Source organism: Schistocerca cancellata, chromosome 6 (assembly GCF_023864275.1).
Source record: "Schistocerca cancellata isolate TAMUIC-IGC-003103 chromosome 6, iqSchCanc2.1, whole genome shotgun sequence".
Lineage (NCBI taxonomy): Eukaryota > Metazoa > Arthropoda > Insecta > Orthoptera > Acrididae > Schistocerca > Schistocerca cancellata.
The window spans coordinates 334476087-334499943 of NC_064631.1; the positions used below are offsets into that span (position 1 = coordinate 334476087).

Sequence of the window (23857 nt, forward strand, 5' to 3'; positions counted from 1 at the left end):
TGTTTGTCAATATCTTAGTTTTTTCAAAGGAGATGTGAAGACCTATTTTAGTTGCTTGTTTCCTTAATTCAAGGATTTGCTCCCATGCTTCTTCTATTGTTTCAGCAAACAGGGCCATATCATCTGCAAAAGCAATGCAATTTACTTAAAGTTTCTTCTTTTTGCAACCCAGTCTTATACCACTCTTAATATTTGTATTCCATTCTCTGACTACTTTCTGAAGTGCACAATTGAACAGCAACAGTGAGAGCCCATCCCCCTGTCGTACTGCTGTTTTTATTTCAAAGGGTTCTGATAATTTGCCTATAAATGTAACTTTCGAAAATGTATTTGTAAGGGTCACTCTTATAATATTAGTTGTTTTCTTATCCAAACCCATTTCTTCCGGGACTGATAATAAGGATTCTCTGTCAGTCGAATCATATGCTATTTTGAAATCAATGAAGGAGATTGCGTATGTCTTTGCCCGTGATTTTTGGTATGCCATGATGTTTTTAAGGTTTAGTAATAGTTCTGAATGTGATCTACCCTTTCTAGAACCTCCCTGGTATTCCCAAATTTCTGGGTCCAATTGCGGCTCTGAGCTGTTCAAAAGGACTTAGAAAGAGTCTTGTATATTATATCCAGCAGTGATACTCCTCTGTAATTGTTGGGGGTCTGCCTTCAAATATTTTTTATTGTATGATGAAAGTGTTTTTTATTGTAGATTCTGCATGTAAGTGAAAGCGAACTGTTGAATTTATGAGCAGTATTTTTATAAGAAAACCATGTTGGTGTTATTTGGTGTACTGCCCATGGAGACACAATTTTAATATAACCTTTGTCATGATGATGTACTCAATGTTGAATTTTATGTTGACAGCTTAAATTTGATAATGAAGCTGGATGTTAAAGTGACAAATTGGCAAGGTGATATATTTTCTTGTAAGGTATGAACATCACAAACCCTATAACTGACTGAAAATGTATTAGATTTACAGTGACTTGCTGACTGTAATGTTAGATTCTTGTGTTTTCTCATCAATTTACTAGCTTGGTAGTCCCTCTAAAGGTGGCTGGCATGGAATTTAACTGAGTGGGATTGTTACAACTCACAAATCCAACTTTATTAGAGTGTGTGTGTGTGTGTGTGTGTGTGTGTGTGTGTGTGTGTGTGTGTGTGTGTGTGTGTGTGTTGTGTCCTCATTAACATATCTGACAGTCTGACCTAAAGCTGAGTCTGCATAGCTGTGGTGGAAGATGAATTCATGCTGGAAGTGGGTAACATGAATACTGTACGCAATAAAGATACATTATTTTGTAATTAATAAGCAACGATTTATTTGCAGGGTCCACAGCATCCTTCATTAGAACATAACCATCTATAATTGGTTCAAATGCTGTTAAACAATAAAATTTATACTTTTCATATCCAGCATCTTGGCAGTTGATACTAAATTACTTTGTGTTTGATGTTTCAGTGAGTTGAGTGGTAGGGGCCAGCCGCCATCCAATTGTAGTTCTTTGGAGCACCACATGCTTGCTGTGATGCTTATTCTGTAGGTATGTGCAGCACCTTGTGAAACATAGCTGGCTGCAGGCCGGCAGTACTGCCCTCCCCTTGCAATCTGTCAATCACAGTGTAATCTTATAGCGAGTATAAACCCACAAATTGTGAGAGCTTTTAGACAAATAATAGAAACACTTCTGGGAAAGAGATATTCAGCCTAAGGACAGAGAGTCAGTTCTGCTTCCGCCCCAAGCTTCCATTAAAATGATATCTTCCAGTCTGTATTCAAGGATTTTCCAAGGTGGCAGACTTGATTGTGCAGGGCAACATTATCCTCTGACTGGTAAAGATCGTGTACTGTCACTTAGTATACATTTTTTTCCCCCTGGTGACAGGGAGCCTTATGGTCTCCACACAGTTTCATTAGTGTTGAAGGAACATACCTCAGAAACTTTGATGGGATGTCAAGAGTTCTGTGGATAACTATCAAAACCAAAGAGCTGACGGTTGATTTGCTTACAAGAAATGAAGTTAACAACCACCTCCAGTTGCATGCAAAAAGAGGAATACAACAAGCTGAAAGTATCAGAGAAGAAATACTTGTCCTTGTATGGTTGGATTACTTTGAACAGATTGAAAATGTTGCCATAGTGAAAAATATATGAGGTGTGATCTAAAAGTAGTGGGAATTTTTATTTTTCTTAAATAATCTTTATTTATTCATCAACGTGTCAACACTTTTTCCAATCTTGGAAGCACTTCTGGAACTCACTTTTTGTTACAGTGTTCACATCCTTCAACGATTCTGTTTTTATCTAATCAGTCATGGGAAAATAATGTCCTCTGATGGTTCTCTTCAGCTGCGGGAATGAAAAGAAGTCACAGGGGGTCATATCCAGTGAATATGATGACTGAGGCAACATAAGGTTTTTTTTTAATTTTTTGCCAAAATATCACAAACGAGTATCGAGGTGTGAGTGGGAGCATTACTGTGATGCAATTTCTGCAAGTATTTTTGCATAAATTCTGGTCATATTCTTTGGATTACTTCACACAAATGGTGCATAACTTCCAGGTAGGTTTCTTTTTCCCCCAGGCATTTTCCACTGGGACGGTTGGATCTTGGTTTCAACATCATACCCATACACCCATGTTCTGTTACCTATTATAACCTTTGTTAGAAGCTCTGGATCATTGTCAGCTTCATTCAGCAATTTGATCAAAATTCAGCAGTTGTGGATCAAAGTTATTGCTACCTGTATCATGCCCAATACATTCAAAAAAATTGCTTGTCGTGAGCCAGAGGATACGCTGACATCATCAGCAACCTCTCTGATTGTGATTCTGCAATTTTGCAGATGATTTTCTTTACTTCTTTCACATTGTCATCGGTAGTTGGTGTGCTAGAGCATCCAGGGTGATCGTCACCAGGGTGATTGTCACCTTCAGCATCTTGTTGACCCTCTTTGAAATGTTTATACCACTCACTCTTGTTTTATTCATAGTAGATCCATCAGAAGCCACAGTCAACATTAATGCATGCTGCACTTTGTTGCATTTTTCAAGCAAAATTTAATGCAGGTTCTCTGAACCTTCTTTTTGAATAGTTAAAATTTGCCAAATACTCAAAAACACACATAACTTTGACTGTCAACAACAAACTAAATATTCAAAACAGCTGAAAATGCAAACATACATCAGGAACACATGTGCTAACAAGAGAAAAAAAACAATGAAAGTTGGATATATAGCAACCACAAAATTAAAAAAATTCCATTGCTTTTTTATCATACCTTGTAAATAGTCCTACCACTCAGAATGAGATTTTCACTCTGCAGCGGAGTGTGCGCTGATATGAAACTTCCTGGCAGATTAAAACTGTGTGCCCGACCGAGACTCGAACTCGGGACCTTTGCATTTCACGGGCAAGTGCTCTACCATCTGAGCTACCGAAGCATGACTCACGCCGTCCTCACAGCTTTACTTTTGCCAGTTTCTTGTCTCCTACCTTCCGAACTTTACACAAGCTCTCCTGCGAACCTTGCAGAGTCTCGGTCGGGCACACAGTTTTAATCTGCCAGGAAGTTTCAGTCCTACCATTCATTTAGAATCAGTAAAAAGAAAGACTGTTGCATTTGTTGAATTTAAATATGTTATAACTGGTATTGGAGTGATTCACATGGTTGTTCAAGGAAAGACGGTATTTTCCTGCCACTGACTTGACACAATACAAAATCCTGACTGGAGACACACAGCCAGTAGCTCAGAATACTATACCATCTATAGTCAATAGAAGGGAAAATATAAAGCAGCAGTTAAACAGGGGCATAATCTGGCCTGCTTCTATCCTTTGGGTGCAGACCATTGTCATTTTACGTACATAGAGAATCAGAGGGGAAAATACCTATTGCTTATATGTCTACATGCGAGAGAAAACAAAGTTATCATGCCAGATATTTATGCGATACTACGACTAGACAAGGTGGCCAACTGCTTAGGGAACAAGAATTTTTTCACCTTATATATGAGCTTAGGATAGAGCCAGAATGGTTTTCTTGATGATGTGCAGGTTGTGTGAATGTCTCAGATTGCCTTTGATTTGTACAATATGTGTCTCAGGTATCTTGATGCCATCATTGTTTTTCTCAGTCAGTTGAGGAATAAACATTCTGTCTTGCCCACAGTTTGCGAATTTGAGTTGAAATTGGAGAAATACTCAATCCCAAAGTTGCAAACTCTGTATCTTGGCCACATTATAAATGCTGCAGGTTTTAAGCCAAATCCGCATGTTACAAGTACAATTGATGATTTTCCTGCTCTAAGAAATATAAAAGAGCTGCAATTTTGTGTGTGTGTGTGTGTGTGTGTGTGTGTGTGTGTGTGTGTGTGTGTGTGTGGAGGGGCGGGGGGAAGATCAACAAATAAGTAAAAACAACTTCCATGCTGTAAAATGTAAATTTTCATGGCCGGAAGAGCTACAATTAATAAAATGTTCCGGGCTGTTATGCCGTGGTCAGATGAATTTCACCTTAAGAGCCCAAGGTGAAATCCATTCAACCATGGCATAATAGCTTGGAACATTTTATTAACTGTAGTTTAATTTCAGTGCTGTAAAAGAAATAAAATGACTGAGCATACATAGCATGTGAATAAACTATTATTGCATTGCTGATGATGTATTGCTGACCTAGCAACAAAGCAACCAGTTATTGGTCAAGTCTTAAAACATAATAAAAACACTTTCTCAATAAATATATTTAAGATTTCTTTAAGTTAGTTTTGTTGTGTGCAGCATATAAAATAATCTTTTCCGAACTACCATGCTTGCATGCTGTGATATATTTTTTATGATAAGAAACCAGTTTTGTGAAAAGTAGACTTGTAAATCTGTCAAGAAAATATGATCACCTCAAATCTTTCATTTTTATACCTGTCTGATAAAAACATTATCACATCATTTTCTTTTTACAGTTTTATTGTGTGGTTTCTAGATTTCATTTAAATCTACAGTGAGCAATTTATCAGTTGTGACTTTGTCCTGGCAGAATATTTTTAATGCATTTAAGTGGTTTGTGCATTTACAAGTGTGTCCACTCACTTGTTACAGCATCTCCCTTCTTCTTCTTCTTCTTCTTCTTCTTCTTCCTCTTCTTCCTCCTTTACGTTCATGGAGCTTCATACTGATGATTAGAATGTATGCATTTAAAAAGCCAGAATTTGAAGTTTCAGTAACATACATTTCTATGTAGTAACTTTATCTGATCCTTCAGATTGCTTTTTCCTGGTACTCCCTCAAACTAAAGACTGTGCCCAGTAATTGGAAGAAAGCAAAGGTCACACCTGTATGCAAAAAGTGTAGTGGAAGTGATCCACAAAATTACCACATACTCTCATTGGCATCCATCTGCTGAATAATCCTAATCCTAGAACATGTTTACAGGTCAACATAATGAGGCATCTCAAGTAGAATGACCTCCTCCATGCCAACCAGCAGTGTCTGATAATGTCGCTCATGGAAAATCTAACTTGGGCTTTTCTCATGTGACATTTGTAAAAGCAAGGATCAAGTCAATCTGCTGGATGTGGTATATCGTGACTTCTGAAAAAAAATTTAACTCGATACCAGAGCGAAGTTTATTAACAAAAGTATGATTATATGGAGTATCAAACAAAATTTGACTCCCACTGAGGATTTCTATATGGTGCAAAGATTGGCAACTTGTTTTAAAAATGCAAAATTGTGCACTTCACAAAATGCAGAGAAGTATCATACGAGAGCAACACCAGTGAGCTGCAGTTGGACTCGGTCAGCTCCTACAAATATCTGACTGTAACAATTTTTGGGCATATGAAATGGAACAGTCACTGAGGCTCAGCTGTAGATAATACAGGTGGCAGTACTTAGTTCATTGGTAGGATACTGAGAAATTGCAGTTGGTCTGTAAAGTGAACGGCATACAAATCACTTGTGCATCCCATTATAGAACATTACTCAAATGTAAGGCACACATAACAATTAATAACAGGAGATACTGAGCGTGCACAAAGAAATATGGTGTGAATGATCACAGGATTGTATGACTCTAGAGTGTGTCCCAGAAATGTTGAAAAATCTGAATTGACAGACCCTTGAAGATAGACACCAATTATCTTGGGAAACCGAACTTACGAAGTTTCAAGAATTAGTTTTAAGTGAAGGATCTAGAGATATTTTCAGCTTCCTACCAATCATCTCTCTGGGGTTTGTGATGGTAAGATTAAACTATTTACAGCACTCATAGTCATCTTTCCTGCATTTCATACGTTATTGAAATGAGAAGAACCCCTAATTTGGGGTATTATTGTGAGTAACCTCTGCCATTCACTTCGTAGTGGTTTGCAGACAATTATGTAGAATTATGGCCATTGATGTTTATCATTACCACTTGCGATGCTCTCTTATGGGAGGATCAGGACACAAATCCCTGGCTAGTCATCCTGTTTTGTGTGATCTGTAGTTTCACTAAATTCCCAGAATGGTTCCTTTAAAAAATCGCATGGTCGGTTTCCTTTCTCATTCTTGATCAGTTTGAGGCTCAAATTCTATCTCTAATGATTTTGTAGTGGACAGAACGTTAAATCCCAATGTTTCTCTTTCCTTCCTTTCCCTGCTACTGTTAAGAGCTTGATTATAATTTCTTTCTGTTTTTTTCATTATTTACTACAGCAACATTTTTTTAATTTGAAAGAGTCTTTTCTCCATTATATTTCCATTGCTTGTTTTACAGTAATATGAGGTGTGTAGATTCAGTGACCATTGCAGCAATCCTGTTCTTATTTTTCATCACAGTCCTCTTCAGTGATTGTCCATCACGATCTTACACACACACACACACACACACACACACACACACACACACACACTTTTGTCCATATTGTGGCTTAGCAGATGGTGTTTTTCCATTTCACTTGTATGTGGTATGAATCTTAGATACAATGCTTTGTGAAACACCAAACACTTCAGCTCCCTTGGTTACAAAAGAATGTGCAATACAAGAACCAACTGTGTTTGAATTTCCTTTTCTTCATTATAATGCACTCATAACTACACAGAACACTGTTCTGACTAAGACTGCCTCTTGCAACATATTGAGGACATAGCACAGGTGCTGTTTGCGGTAAAATATAAGGCACGACCTGCAGGTTTTGGTAGCATCTACATCTACATCCATACTCCGCAAGCCACCTGACGGTGTGTGGCGGAGGGTACCTTGAGTACCTCTTTCGGTTCTCCCTTCTATTCCAGTCTCGTATTGTTTGTGGAAAGAAGGATTGTCGCAAACCACATGACGGTGTGTGGTGGAGGGTACCTTGAGTACCTCTTTCGGTTCTCCCTTATATTCCAGTCTCGTATTATTCGTGGAAAGAAGGATTGTTGGTATGCCTCTGTGTGGGCTCTAATCTCTCTGATTTTATCCTCATGGTCTCTTCGCGAGATATACGTAGGAGGGAGCAATATACTGCTTGACTCCTCGGTGAAGGTATGTTCTTGAAACTTCAACAAAAGCCCGTAACGAGCTACTGAGCATCTCTCCTGCAGAGTCGTCCACTGCATTCTGCATTTATGTCCCAGCATGCATTTCTCACACTGTTTCCATTTTTCATCCACCCTCTGTATATTTGGAGATTCATGTTCCATACAAATCATGCAAGGTTGTGATGGTTAAGGTACTGTACTGCATTTTGGGATTAAGTCACTGTACTACAATTTGGGAAGAGTAGGATCCACATCCCTGTTTATCCATTCAAATTTGTGTCTCTCTCCTGAATCACTAAGACGAATGCTGGGATAGTTCCTTTGAGAATACTGTCTTTTCCTCCATAATTCTTGTGTCATTCAATTTTGTGCTAATTTCCAATGACCATATTCTCCCCAGAATGTTAAATGCTGTTCGTACTGTGCAGACACTCTCAGCTTAGCTTATTTCAGTTTGAAAGCGTTGTTTGAATCTGTATAGCCTTAGTGATGTCTCTAACATTATGAGATGAAACTTTTGCCACAGAAACTTGCCTTGGACCTTGGCATAATGCCCATAAAACAAGAATCCTTATTTATCATATGTAGATCTCAGATTAACATGCTCATCTCACATTATTCTCAATCAGCCTTCTTTATCAAGAAGAAGAAAACTGTTATGTGTAATGTACATTTCTATTTATCATATAGGCCTATCATAATTTTGACTGTAAATGTCTACTGCTTTTTTCCAAAGCCAGTTCAAATGATTTCATGTGTATTATATTTTACATTTAACCAATTGTCTTTTATAATTTATGTAACTGTTTTCCTGATTGCTTAGGTAGCCCCAACGATTGACAGTCAGTGCAAAGATGCCAACGGTAATAGTTGTTGATGTGTCATTGTCGATGACAAGACCTGTTGCTTTGCCTGAGAGTGGTGAAGTATATACCAGACATAACCTCGCAATTCATGGAATAAACACATTATTGGACTACCTAGCTGTCCATAGTAAACTTGAATTTGTAGCATTGGTAAGAATTATGGACAGAAGTATTGATAATTGATTTTTGCATGACATTTAAGTATATATTGTTATGCATTTACTTTTGTAAGTTGCTTATTAAAATCAGTGCATAAGGCAGTTTTGAAACAGTGCTGTATGATTTACATAATATAAGTTGTTGTAAAGTTCCCAGTTGTTAATTCTTTATTTCTGCCTTGTGTTATGAAGCATATTTGAAGAGTGTGTCTTTAGAGGAATAATTGTTCTGTTGCTTATCCAATGGAAGATAATTGGACTGAATCTTAATGCTTAAGGATTATAAGTTCCATATCATATAAGGTTGTTGGAAGTGATGATAGGTTTCATGTTCAAACAGTTCACATCATTCCAACTAATAAACTGTTCATCATGATCCATTGCATCAAATGGACATCAAAGTGTGTTAAGCAGCTACTAGCTGTTGACACTACACAAACATTGAGATCACTATAAATTTCTTAGTAAGCTTTAAGCTTTAATTTATTGATTTCTTTCTTTCAACATTGTCTGCCAAAATGTAGAGATGACTCTCCATGCTTCTGTTCTGTCTTTGTGCTTTTCTTATGATAGAAGCTGGCAAAGGATGCTGTATCTTAAGAAGAGAAGTAAAAGGACTTAAGAGAGATGAAGTGGAAAGAATGGATTACCAGCAGAGTTGTTTAAGAACCTTGGGGGTAGTGGTATGAATGAGTTAATTTAACCTTATAATAAGATATATGAAAAAGGTGGATGGCCTGATAAATTTCTCTTCACAGTGATGATACCGATTGAGAAGAAAAGCAATGCCAATAAAAGTGAGGATTTTCAGAACCATAAGTTTGATTTCTCAAGGGGAAATAGTTGTACTGAGAGTGATGAGTATAAGACTTCATGAAAGACTGGATAAAGGTATTGCAGAGGAACAGCATGAATTTAGAAGAGTTAAAGGTACAAGAGATGCAGTTTGGCTGTTGAGAATTATAGGTGAGAGATACATTGAAGGAAGAAGAAAAGTTTTTACTGTTTTCATTGACTTGAAGAAAGCCTTTGATAAGAGTACAGTGGACTAAATTAATGGGCATTCTAAGAATGAAATCAATTGGAAAGATAGAAGGCTGATTAAGAATCTATACCTAAAACAAAAAATACAAGTACAGCTTGGGAATGAGACAGCAGAGGAAAGCACAATTGCGAGGGTAGTGAGACATTTAATAAGAGAAGGAGGCTTCTATGTGGGTGCATCGACAGGGACCTGTGAAAGAAAAAGTGAAGTGCTTTATATGAAATGTGGCATTACACAGAGCTGAGGCATGGTCACTGGAGGGAAACAGGAAGAAAGGAGGACAGAAGCATTTGAAATCTGGCTTAGGAGGAAGATGGAAGGGATAACATGGGTAGACAAAGTGAGAACTGGGGTGGTGTTTAGAAGAGAGGGTGGGGGGAAGGGAGATAAATTTTAAAGGTAATCAGGAAGAGGTAACAGAATTGGCTTGGACAGTGGATGAGAGAAATTGTTTACTGTTGGATGCTGTAGAAGGAATGGTGAATAGAAGAAGAAGAAAAGGACATAGAAGATACCAGATGGTGGATAGTATAAGGATAGAAAATAGTTATGAGAAGCTGAAGAGGTTAGTGAACAAAGACTACAGGATGATGATGATGATGATGATGATGATGATGATGATGATTATAGTGTGCCACAAAATAACTGGCACCAGACATGATTTGTTAAGGCCATCATTAGTCACAAGTACTCCACCTAGCTCTGAACCTGGATTTATCTGTCACCCATGGAAGACATCACATTCATTGGCCAGCAAAAGTTTTCTACAGATGTGGCCAGCGCTGTGAACCTTCATGTTTTCATGATGTGTTACTTGGTCTAATCCCTCAAATTTTATAGACCTGTCATGATCCTTGCCCAGAATGAAGTAGATGATCAGACAGCCAGTGAGACAATGTCGATTTTAATGACTCCATTGGGCCTCCATAGACGTCTCATCACAGGACAAAAGATGGTTAGGCCTTTTAGCTACCATGCAGAAACCATCCAGTCTGTATAATGGCAGCAAAGTGATTCCAACTCTCTCTCTCTCTCTCTCTCTCTCTCCCACCCCCCCCCCCCCTCTCTCTCTCTCTCTCTCTCTCTCTCTCTCTCTCTCTCTCTCTCTCTCTCTCTCTCTCCCCCCCCTCTCCCTCTCTCTCTCCCTCCCTCTCCCTCTCTCTCTCTCCCCCCCCCCTCCCAACACGCACACATACACACACACATACACACCATTTACAGTAGAATAGAATTGCAGTGGCCACTCACTATACAGTTGCTCTGGTCCAACAACTTGATGGAGCATATTCTGCCGTTCTCATTGAACTGCAAGTGTCAGAATTGTCATATCACCGCCCATGCATAGGAGATAAACCCCCAGTTGATCTGAGGATTTGAATCTTCCCAGTAGCAATATGGTTTTTATTTCAGTCCACCACAGACTACCTGATGTGCTTGGAAATAATAAGATCACTGAATTCCTTACCTTGAGGGATCAAACATCAGTTGGCATATCATATGAGGGGAAGTTACAAAACACATTTCGTCCAGCCTTTATTTTTTAATTGGTCCATCCACTTCACATCTGATCGAAGGTGTTGGAATGACTCTTAGTAATCACTGTGTCAAGGGAAGAGCTTGCGAATTGCCCCTGCCTCTTTTTTTCAGATTGTTAGCCCTTGCTGGATCCTTTTCACCAAAATAAAAATTATTTGTCAGCTGCTCAAAAATTTTATTTTCACTTTACTGGCTTCAACAGATTCATATATCGTCTTCAGAAGTATGATACAGGCAGATAGTTAGAAAGCCATCAAGTAATTCCTGCTCTCTATGAGGAAAAGTTTATTCTTTTACCTATTCAGCTTCCATATTAGTTTTTGTGTTGCAAGAGCTCTGATGCAGGGAATATTTATGCCTTATCAACGTCATCGTTATTGATGGTCCCGTGTAACAGTGAGTCTGAAGCTAGCAATATGGTCAGATGAAATAAATATAAATAAATAAGTTGTAATTGTTACCATTTGGTTGTTGTTGAGGAGGAGGGTGTAATTAAGAGTCTGGTCTTGTAAGAGACTAGTAAATAATAGTAATAATAATAATAATAATAATAATAATAATAATAATAATAAGACTTTGCAAACAACAAATAGAAACAGTAGATCACATCACAAGCGGATGTACAATACTAGCAAATACAGAATACCCCAGAAGACATGACAATGTAGCAAAAATAATACATCAACAACTTGCCATAAAACATAAACTAATAAAACAACACGTTCCCACATACAAGTACACACCACAAAATGTACTGGAGAATGATGAATACAAATTATACTGGAACAGAACGATTATAACAGATAAAACAACACCACATAACAAACCTGACATCATACTCACCAATAAAAAGAAGAAATTAACACAACTAATTGAAATATCCATACCCAACACAACAAATATACAGAAGAAAACAGGGGAAAAAATTGAAAAATACATCCAACTGGCTGAGGAAGTCAAGGACATGTGGCATCAGGATAAAGTCGACATTATCCCAATTATACTATCAACTACAGGAGTCATACCTCACAATATTCACCAGTACATCAATGCAATACAGCTACATCCAAACATATATATACAATTACAAAAATCTGTAATTATTGATACTTGTTCAATTACCCGAAAGTTCCTAAATGCAATATAACATATACCATACAGTTACAAGGAAGTCACGCTTGACCGAGGTCCGCGTCACGTTCCATTTTTAACCAGACTTAAATCTGAGGAAAAAAAGTCAATAATAATAATACATACATGTTCAATTACCCGAAAGTTCCTAAATGCAATATAACATATACCATACAGTTACAAGGAAGTCACGCTTGATCGAGGTCCGCGTCACGTTCCATTTTTAACCAGACTTAACAGTCTGAGAAAAAAAATGTCAATAATAATAATAAACCCCGTGGAGGCCCGGGAAAAGAATAGGCCTCCGGTACGTTCTGCCAGTCGTAAAAGGCGACGAAAAGAACAAACCACTAATAGGGCTAACCCCCCTTTTAGTGTGATTACTTGGTTCAGGACAGAACTAAAGAAGCCTCGGACAAGCGCCATCATGGTCAGGGACGACGCTTGAACCCTATGCCCGTCCACAATGGTAACTACACTGCTAGCCAACTGGAAAATGATTTAAATCCAAATAGAGGTGTTTTGCAGGATATGCTTCCTGCAACCGCCCTAGAAGGAAAACAAAGACAGAGGATGAGATGGTCAGATGGAGTTAATCGACACCTCATGTTCTGTTAATACCAAGCAACAAACCTAGGAACCAACACAACTGGATACAGATCACAAGTATGCACAACATTTATTACCAGACACCCAGAATTAAAATTTTTAACAGAACGACGACTAGCTGATCAGATCTGTGTAATAATCAAAAATAACAGGATACCCCAGTCAGAATTAGAAAACATCAAACAACAGGTACAACAAATACTGGATCAAAATAATGTGCAATCAGAAGAAGAAGAAGAAAATACAGTAATGGACTCAAACATCCCAGAGCAAACAAAGAAAGACCAACACGCATCAATTAAACAATCAGAGGAAAACGAAACCTTAAGACAGCCACCAGAACAAGCACAAATAGAACACGAAGTGACACACATGTTAGATATAGAAGAGAAATTTCAGCTGACATATATAGAATACAAAGACACAAATACAGACATTAGACCATTCTTGCATAGACCGTCAAATAACCCACAAGTTGAAACAACAATAAAAACTATCAACACAATCATACACAACAAAATAAATGAAAACACAACTATGGAAGAGTTACAACTACTGGTTTATATAGGAGCACTCACTACACTAAATATACATACTAGGCAGAGATCAGAACCAACCAACACACAGAAGAAACCCACAAAACCAGCATGGCAACACAGGCTACAGATCAGAACAGAAAAACTGAGAAAAGACATCGGACAGCTAACACAATTTATAAGAAATGAAATGTCAGAAAAAAAACGAAAAAGGTTAGGTAAAATCTCACAACAAGAAGCGATAGAGCAATTAGATGAAAAGAAGCAGAAATTACAAGCATTGGCCAAACGACTTAGAAGATACAAAAAAAGTGAAAACAGAAGTAAACAAAACCAAACATTCAACACAAACCAAAAGAAATTTTACCAGACAATAGATAACACACACATGAAAGTAGACAATCCACCAAGCATAACAGACATGGAACACTTCTGGAGCAACATATGGTCAAACCCGGTACAACATAACAGGCATGCACGGTGGATACAAGCAGAAACAGACACATACAAGATGATACCACAAATGCCTGTAGTGATAATTTTGCAACATGAAGTCACCCAAGCAATTAATTCTACTCACAATTGGAAAGCCCCTGGAAAAGATAAAATACCAAATTTCTGGCTAAAGAAGTTCACCTCAGCACATTCACATCTAACTAAATTATTTAACAGTTACATTGCAGACCCATACACATTCCCTGATACACTTACTCATGGAATAACTTATCTGAAACCTAAAGATCAAGCAGACACAGCAAACCCAGCTAAATATCGCCCCATAACATGCCTACCAACAATATACAAAATATTAACTTCAGTCATTACACAGAAATTAATAACACATACAACACAGAACAAAATTATAAATGAAGAACAAAAAGGCTGTTGCAAAGGAGCACGAGGATGTAAAGAGCAACTGATAAAAGATGCAGAGGTGACATATCAAGCTAAAACTAAACAAAGGTCACTACACTACGCATACATTGATTACCAAAAAGCTTTTGATAGTGTACCCCACTTATGGTTACTACAAATATTGGAAATATACAAAGTAGATCCTAAATTGATACAGTTCCTAAACATAGTAATGAAAAATTGGAAAACCACACTTAATATACAAACAAATTCAAATAATATCACATCACAGCCAATACAGATTAAGCGTGGAATATACCAAGGAGACTCATTAAATCCTTTCTGGTTCTGCCTTGCTCTGAACCCACTATCCAACATGCTAAATAATACAAATTATGGATACAATATTACTGGAACAAACCCACACAAAATCACACATTTGCTATACATGGATGATCTAAAACTACTGGCAGCAACAAATCAACAACTCAACCAATTACTAAAGATAACAGAAGTATTCAGCAATGATATAAATATGGCTTTTGGAACAGACAAATGTAAGAAAAATAGCATAGTCAAGGGAAAACACAGTAAACAAGAAGATTACATATTGGATAACCACAGCGACTGCATAGAAGCGATGGAAAAAACAGATGCATATAAATATCTAGGATACAGACAAAAAATAGGAATAGATAATACAAATATTGAAGAAGAACTAAAAGAAAAATGTAGACAAAGACTAACAAAAATACTGAAAACAGAATTGACAGCAAGAAACAAGACAAAAGCTATAAATACTTATGCTATACCAATATTGACCTACTCATTTGGAGTAGTGAAATGGAGTAACACAGACCTAGAAGCACTCAATACACTTACACGATCACAATGCCACAAATATAGAATACATCACATACATTCAGCAACTGAAAGATTCACATTAAGCAGAAAGGAAGGTGGAAGGGGATTTATAGATATAAAAAACCTACATTATGGACATAATAGAGGGAAACATTGCACGTGGAAAAATATATTTAAAAAGAAAGTGGTGAGACTTACCAAACAAAAGCGCTGGCAGGTCGATAGACACACAAACATACACACAAAATTCTAGCTTTCGCAACCAACGGTTGCCTCGTCAGGAAAGAGGGAAGGAGAAGGAAAGACAAAAGGATATGGGTTTTAAGGGAGAGGGTAAGGAGTCATTCCAATCCCGGGAGCGGAAAGACTTACCTTAGGGGGAAAAAAGGACAGGTATACACTCGCACAGACACACACATCCATCCGCATATACACAGACACAAGCAGACATTTGTAAAGGGAAAGAGTTTGGGCCTTACAGTCAGGACGGAAGTACAGAGGCAAAGATGATGTTGAAAGACAGGTGAGGTATGAGCGGCGGCAGATTGAAATTAGAAATTAGCGGAGATTGAGGCCTGGCGGATAGCGAGAAGAGGGGATATGCTGAAGGGCAAGTTCCCATCTCCGGAGTTCTGACGGGTTGGTGTTAGTGGGAAGTATCCAGATAACCCGGACGGTGTAACACTGTGCCAAGATGTGCTGGCCGTGCACCAAGGCATGTTTAGCCACAGGGTGATCCTCATTACCAACAAACACTGTCTGCCTGTGTCCATTCATGCGAATGGACAGTTTGTTGCTGGTCATTCCCACATAGAACGCTTCACAGTGTAGGCAGGTCAGTTGGTAAATCACGTGGGTGCTTTCACACGTGGCTCTGCCTTTGATCGTGTACACCTTCCGGGTTACAGGACTGGAATAGGTGGTGGTGGGAGGGTGCATGGGACAGGTTTTACACCGGGGGCGGTTACAGGGGTAGGAGCCAGAGGGTAGGGAAGGTGGTTTGGGGATTTCATAGGGATGAACTAAGAGGTTACGAAGGTTAGGTGGACGGCGGAAAGACACTCTTGGTGGAGTGGGGAGGATTTCATGAAGGATGCATCTCATTTCAGGGCAGGATTTGAGGAAGTCGTATCCCTGCTGGAGAGCCACATTCAGAATCTGATCCAGTCCCGGAAAGTATCCTGTCACAAGTGGGGCACTTTTGGGGTTCGTCTGTGGAAGGTTCCGGGTTTGAGGAGATGAGGAAGTGGCTCTGGTTATTTGCTTCTGTACCAGGTCGGGAGGGTAGTTACGGGATGCAAAAGCTGTTTTCAGGTTGTTGGTGTAATGGTTCAAGGATTCCGGACTGGAGCAGATTCGTTTGCCACGAAGACCTAGGCTGTAGGGAAGGGACCGTTTGATGTGGAATGGGTGGCAGCTGTCATAATGGAGGTACTGTTGCTTGTTGGTGGGTTTAATGTGGACGGACGTGTGAAGCTGGCCATTGGACAGGTGGAGGTCAACGTCAAGGAAAGTGGCATGGGATTTAGAGTAGGACCAGGTGAATCTGATGGAACCAAAGGAGTTGAGGTTGGAGAGGAAATTCTGGAGTTCTTCTTCACTGTGAGTCCAGATCATGAAAATGTCATCAATAAATCTGTACCAAACTTTGGGTTGGCAGGCCTGGGTAACCAAGAAGGCTTCCTCTAAGCGACCCATGAATAGGTTGGCGTACGAGGGGGCCATCCTGGTACCCATGGCTGTTCCCTTTAATTGTTGGTATGTCTGGCCTTCAAAAGTGAAGACGTTGTGGGTCAGGATGAAGCTGGCTAAGGTAATGAGGAAAGAGGTTTTAGGTAGGGCGGCAGGTGATCGGCGTGAAAGGAAGTGCTCCATCGCAGCGAGGCCCTGGACATGCGGAATATTTGTGTATAAGGACGTGGCATCAATGGTTACAAGGATGGTTTCCGGGGGTAACAGACCTTTCTCGAACGCCTGGAATCCCTACCCAGCTTCATCCTGACCCACAACTTCTTCACTTTTGAAGGCCAGACATACCAACAATTAAAGGGAACAGCCATGGGTACCAGGATGGCCCCCTCGTACGCCAACCTATTCATGGGTCGCTTAGAGGAAGCCTTCTTGGTTACCCAGGCCTGCCAACCCAAAGTTTGGTACAGATTTATTGATGACATTTTCATGATCTGGACTCACAGTGAAGAAGAACTCCAGAATTCCCTCTCCAACCTCAACTCCTTTGGTTCCATCAGATTCACCTGGTCCTACTCTAAATCCCATGCCACTTTCCTTGACGTTGACCTCCACCTGTCCAATGGCCAGCTTCACACGTCCGTCCACATTAAACCCACCAACAAGCAACAGTACCTCCATTATGACAGCCGCCACCCATTCCACATCAAACGGTCCCTTCCCTACAGCCTAGGTCTTCGTGGCAAACGAATCTGCTCCAGTCCGGAATCCTTGAACCATTACACCAACAACCTGAAAACAGCTTTTGCATCCCGTAACTACCCTCCCGACCTGATACAGAAGCAAATAACCAGAGCCACTTCCTCATCTCCTCAAACCCGGAACCTTCCACAGAAGAACCCCAAAAGTGTCCCACTTGTGACAGGATACTTTCCGGGACTGGATCAGATTCTGAATGTGGCTCTCCAGCAGGGATACGACTTCCTCAAATCCTGCCCTGAAATGAGATGCATCCTTCATGAAATCCTCCCCACTCCACCAAGAGTGTCTTTCCGCCGTCCACCTAACCTTCGTAACCTCTTAGTTCATCCCCATGAAATCCCCAAACCACCTTCCCTACCCTCTGGCTCCTACCCCTGTAACCGCCCCCGGTGTAAAACCTGTCCCATGCACCCTCCCACCACCACCTAATCCAGTCCTGTAACCCGGAAGGTGTACACGATCAAAGGCAGAGCCACGTGTGAAAGCACCCACGTGATTTACCAACTGACCTGCCTACACTGTGAAGCGTTCTATGTGGGAATGACCAGCAACAAACTGTCCATTCGCATGAATGGACACAGGCAGACAGTGTTTGTTGGTAATGAGGATCACCCTGTGGCTAAACATGCCTTGGTGCACGGCCAGCACATCTTGGCACAGTGTTACACTGTCCGGGTTATCTGGATACTTCCCACTAACACCAACCTGTCAGAACTCCGGAGATGGGAACTTGCCCTTCAGCATATCCTCTCTTCTCGCTATCCGCCAGGCCTCAATCTCCGCTAATTTCTAATTTCAATCTGCCGCCGCTCATACCTCACCTGTCTTTCAACATCATCTTTGCCTCTGTACTTCCGTCCTGACTGTAAGGCCCAAACTCTTTGCCTTTACAAATGTCTGCTTGTGTCTGTGTATATGCGGATGGATGTGTGTGTCTGTGCGAGTGTATACCTGTCCTTTTTTCCCCCTAAGGTAAGTCTTTCTGCTCCCGGGATTGGAATGACTCCTTACCCTCTCCCTTAAAACCCATATCCTTTTGTCTTTCCTTCTCCTTCCCTCTTTCCTGACGAGGCAACCGTTGGTTGCGAAAGCTAGAATTTTGTGTGTATGTTTGTGTTTGTTTGTGTGTCTATCGACCTGCCACTACATTATGGACAGGTAGACAATTTAAGAAAATTCTTTCTAGAATGAGCAGAAACTAGCAAAATACACAAAGCAATCACTCATATAAATACATCGGCTACACCACTGCAATTTCATAACCATTTCTACAACCCCTTAGATCACATAACATCAACAGATACGAAGAAAGTAAATTGGAAAAAGAAAACACTACATGGCAAGCACCCGTATCATCTAACACAGCCACACATCGATCAAGACGCATCCAACACATGGCTAAGAAAAGGCAATATATACAGTGAGACAGAAGGATTCATGATTGCAATACAGGATCAAACAATAAACACCAGATATTACAGCAAGCATATTATTAAAGATCCCAATACCACAACAGATAAATGCAGACTTTGCAAACAACAAATAGAAACAGTAGATCACATCACAAGCGGATGTACAATACTAGCAAATACAGAATACCCCAGAAGACATGACAATGTAGCAAAAATAATACATCAACAGCTTGCCTTACAACATAAACTTCTAAAACAACACGTTCCCACATACAAGTATGCACCACAAAATGTACTGGAGAATGATGAGTACAAATTATACTGGAACAGAACCATTATAACAGATAAAACAACACCACATAACAACCCTGACATCATACTCACCAGTAAAAAGAAGAAATTAACACAACTAATCGAAATATCCATACCCAATACAACAAATATACAAAAGAAAACAGGAGAAAAAATTGAAAAATACATCCAGTTGGCTGAGGAAGTCAAGGACATGGGGCATCAGGATAAAGTTGACATTATACCAATTATACTATCAACTACAGGAGTCATACCACACAATATCCACCAGTACATCAATGCAATACAGCTACATCCAAACTTATATATACAACTACAGAAATCCATAATTATTGATACATGTTCAGTTACCCGAAAGTTCCTAAATGCAATATAACATATACCGTACTGTTAAAAGGAAGTCACGCTTGATCAAGGCCCGCGTCACTTTCCATTTTTGACCAGACATAACGTCTGAGAAAAGAAAGAAAGAACAATAATAATAATTCCAGAATGAGAGTTTCACTCTACAGTGGAGTGTGTAGTGATATGAAACTTCCTGGCAGATTAAAACTGTGTGCCGGACTGAGATTCGAACTCGGGGCCTTTGCCTTTCATGGGCAAGTGCTCTATCTCATCTCCTACCTCCCAAACTTCCAGAAGCTCTTCTGCGAACCTTGCAGAACTAGCACTCGTGGAAGAAAGGATATTGTGGAGACATGGCTGAGCCATAGCCTGAGGGATGTTTCCAGAATGAGATTTTCACACTGCAGCGGAGTGTGTGCTGGTATGAAACTTACTGGCAGATTAAAACCGTGTGCTGGAGCGAGACTCAAACTTGGGACCTTTGCCTTTCGCGGGCAAGTGTTCTACCATCTGTTCTACCCAAGCATGACTCTCGACCCATCCCCACAGTTTCATTTCTGCCAGTATGGCACTTACCCGCGAAAGACAAAGGTCCCGAGTTCGAGTCTTGGTCCGGCACACAGTTTTAATGTGACAAGTAGTTTCAATTATAGTAGATGTTTGTAAATGTGTTCAGGTATTTGTTTGGGTATTACACAACTCCCAAAGAATTTTTTCTAATGACGGCATGGCACTTTGCTAATCCTCATGTTTTTATGTTTTGGGCCATACAGGGTAAAGTTCTTCATTGTCTGCTGCAATTGTCAGACCTAGAATCATCTCTTTTTTTAATCTCAAAAGTGAAATGTAGCTTAAAATGTTCAGTGGATCTGCTGTAGCTATCATGTTAACAAAACTTATATATCTGAGAAGTGCAGAAATCCCCCAAAAGTTACTCTACATTTGTTTGTGATTAGTTTTTGTACTTGTTGGTAACTATCTTTAGTTTGTGCATTAATGTTACATAGTACATAACCATTGTAATTTGTTATTCTTTTTTTGTACAGATTGCATTTTCATCACTTTATGAAATTGTTTCACCTTTTACACGAGATTTTGACACAATAAAATCAAAGCTTCAGCAGCTAGAAGAATTTGATAAGACATGTGTTGAAACAGCTCTTCATGGAGTAAATAGACTTATATTGAGTGAATGGGGAAGTGCAACACCTTGCCAGGTGAGTAAAACAGTATGGCAGAATGTTGTAAATAATTATTAAACTGAAAAACAAAACTTAAACAATAGAAAATCCAGGCTGAAATGCAACAATACTATGAGAAGAAAAGTTGCTACTCACCATATAGTGGAGATGCTGAGTTGCAGATATGTACAAAAAAAAGACTCTCACAGTTAAAGCTTTCGTCCATTAAGGCCTTTGTCAACAAGACACACACACACACACACACACACACACACACACACACACAAACAAACAAAACTGCAGTCTCAGGCAACTGAAACCACACTGCGAGCAGCAGCACCAGTGCATGAGGGGAGTGGTGACTGGGTGGTGGTAAGGAGGAGTAAAGGGTGGGGAGGAGGAGGAATACTATGGTGGGGGTGGTGGACAGTGAAATGCTGCAGGTTAGACAGAGGGTTGGGGAGGGGGGGAGGACTTAATGGAAAAAGAGAGAAAAAAATAATAAAGACTCGATGTGGTGGTGTAATGACGGCTTTGTAGTGCTGAAATGGAAACAGGGAAGGGGCTGGATGGGTGAGGACAGTGATTAACAAAGGTTGAGGGCAGAGGGTTACAGGGATGTAGGATGTATTGCAGGGAAAGTTCCCACCTGCAGAGTTCGGAAAAGCTGGTGTCACTGGGAAGAATCCACATGCCACAGGCTGTGAAGCAGTCATTAAATTGAGGATATCATGATTGGCAGTGTGTTCAGCAATAGTGTGGTCCACCTGTTTCTTGACTACAGTTTGTCAGTGGCCATTCATGTGGACAGACAGCTTATTGGTTGTCATGCCTACATAGAATGCAGCACACTGTTTGCAACTTAGCTTGTAGACCACATGACTGATTCACACGTAGCCCTGCCTTTGATGGGATAGGTGATGTTAGTGACGACTGCAGGAGGTGGTGGTGGGAGGATGTGTGGGACAGATCTTGCATCTAGGTCTATTACAGGGGTAAGAGTTATGATGTAAGGGATTGGAAACAGGGGTTGTGTAAGGATGGATGAGTATATTGTGTAGGTTCAATGGACGGCAGAATACCACTGTGGGAGGGGTGGGAAGGATAGTGGGGAGGGAATTTCTCATTTCAGCGCACGATGAGAGGTAATCGAAACCCGAGCAGAGAATGTAATTCAGTTACATGGGAGATGTACTTTTGTACAAGGTTGGGAGGAAAATTATCTTCCCAACCTTGTAAAAAAACAAATTTCGCTGCCTTATCTTCTGTCCCGCACCACTTCCCGAAGTCCCACCGTCCAGCCACAGAGAAGCTTTCCCCTCGTAACACAGTACCACCTAGGACTGGAGCAACTGAATTACATTCTCTGCCAGGGTTTTGATTACCTCTCGTCATGCCCTGAAATGAGAAATTTCCTCCCCACTATCCTTCCCACCCCTCTCACAATGGTATTTTGCTGTCCACCGAACCTAGACAATATAATTGTCCATCCCTACACAACCCCTGCTCCCTATCCCTTACCTCATGGCTCATACCCCTGTAATGGACGTAGATGCAAAATCTGTCCCATACATCCTCCCACCACCACATACTTCAGTCTGGTCACTAACATCGCTTATCCCATCAAAGGCAGGGCTACCCGTGAAACCAGTCATGTCGTCTACAAGCTAAGCTGCAGCCTCTGTGCTGCATTCTGTGTAGGCATAACAACCAACAAACTGTCTATCTGCATGGATGGCCACCGACAAACTGTGGCCAAGAAACAAATGGACCATCCTGTTGCTGAACATGCTGCCAGACATTGATATCCTTCATTTCAATGACTGCTTCATAGCCTGTGCCATGTGGATCCTTCCCACCAACACCAGCTTTCCTGAGTTGTGCAGGTGGAACTTTCCTTGCAATACATTCTATGTTCCTTTAACCCTCCTGGCCACAACCTCCGTTAGTTACTGTTAGTTAGTTACTGTCCAGCCCCTTCTCTGTTCCCATTCCAACACTACACAGCCGTCATTCAACCACCACACCCAGTCTTTTTATTTCTCTCCCTTTCCACTTTTCTTGTCATAATATTGAAAAACAAAACTTCATAACCTGAGTACCTATCAGATAGTTGTAGTTGTTGGTAGAACGAGTTGTAAATCTAGATGTAGTCAAGATTCCCTAAAAGTAACTAATTTTAGTAAGAGAAGGTAACACATTCAGAAATTCTAAGACACAATGTGTAAAATCTCAAGTTTAACGTTGTACACTTTCAAATGAAATATTTTAGTTATTGTTGTGACTGGTGTTTGTTTCATGTTTCATCTGACCACACAGTATTCTGGAGGTTGCAGAACATATTTTCATTGTTTAGGGTTTGTGGTGTAGAAAATGTATGTGTTGCAAATCTTATGTTTGACTGGTCTTTGTTGGCAATATCAGATTGACTTGTTTGGCCAAGTTGGCATGGGTTAGTCCAAAATTAAATTGAAAAAGCTGTGCATTTGATGTTACTATGATGGAAGATAAAGATTTTTGTGTTGTACATTAAAGTATGGTTTAATTATTTAAAGCAGTTCTTATAACTGGAATAAATTAATGCTTGGACTGTGTCCTGTAATGGGTCCCACTAGTTTCTGCTGGACATTATTGTGGTTTGATGAAAAGAATTTTTATAGCCATCAGCTGTAAACATTCAACTTTATTCTTTACCAGTTTTGGTTATTACAACCATCAATACTGGCAGAAAAGCAGTACTTCAGACGGATCAAAAATGCATACCACTCATAAACGAGTCAACAGCAAGCCAAATACAATAATAATCTACAATGGTATGTATAACACACATTATTTGACTAATGTCATAAGTCACACAAGTTGCTTAACCTCCAATAATGACAAAAGTTATGGGATAGCGATATACATATACACAGATAGGTAAGAAAGTGCAATGCATTGGTGAAACTGCCATATATAATCGTGTGATGCATGGGAAAGGCTTCTAAGCTGATTATGTCCACAAAACTGGAATTAACAGACTTTGAACATGGAATGGTAGTAGGAGCTTAG

At 39.9% G+C, this 23857-nt stretch overlaps 1 protein-coding gene across 5 annotated transcripts in view; it reads left to right on the plus strand.

Annotated features, from left to right (window-relative positions):
- The window catches only part of LOC126190652 (integrator complex subunit 14), a 72439-nt gene that overhangs the window by 25034 nt on the left and 23548 nt on the right, over nucleotides 1–23857 (plus strand). For 3 of the 5 annotated variants that reach the window (XM_049931073.1, XM_049931075.1, XM_049931076.1), the window contains exons 2-4: nucleotides 1461–1542; nucleotides 8329–8521; nucleotides 20672–20842. In XM_049931073.1, the coding sequence (XP_049787030.1) occupies nucleotides 8360–8521; nucleotides 20672–20842 (333 nt within the window). In that variant the 5' untranslated portion in view covers nucleotides 1461–1542; nucleotides 8329–8359. The remainder of the gene's footprint in view (nucleotides 1–1460; nucleotides 1543–8328; nucleotides 8522–20671; nucleotides 20843–23857) is intronic. The other 2 variants (XM_049931074.1, XM_049931077.1) reach the window with 2 other exon arrangements.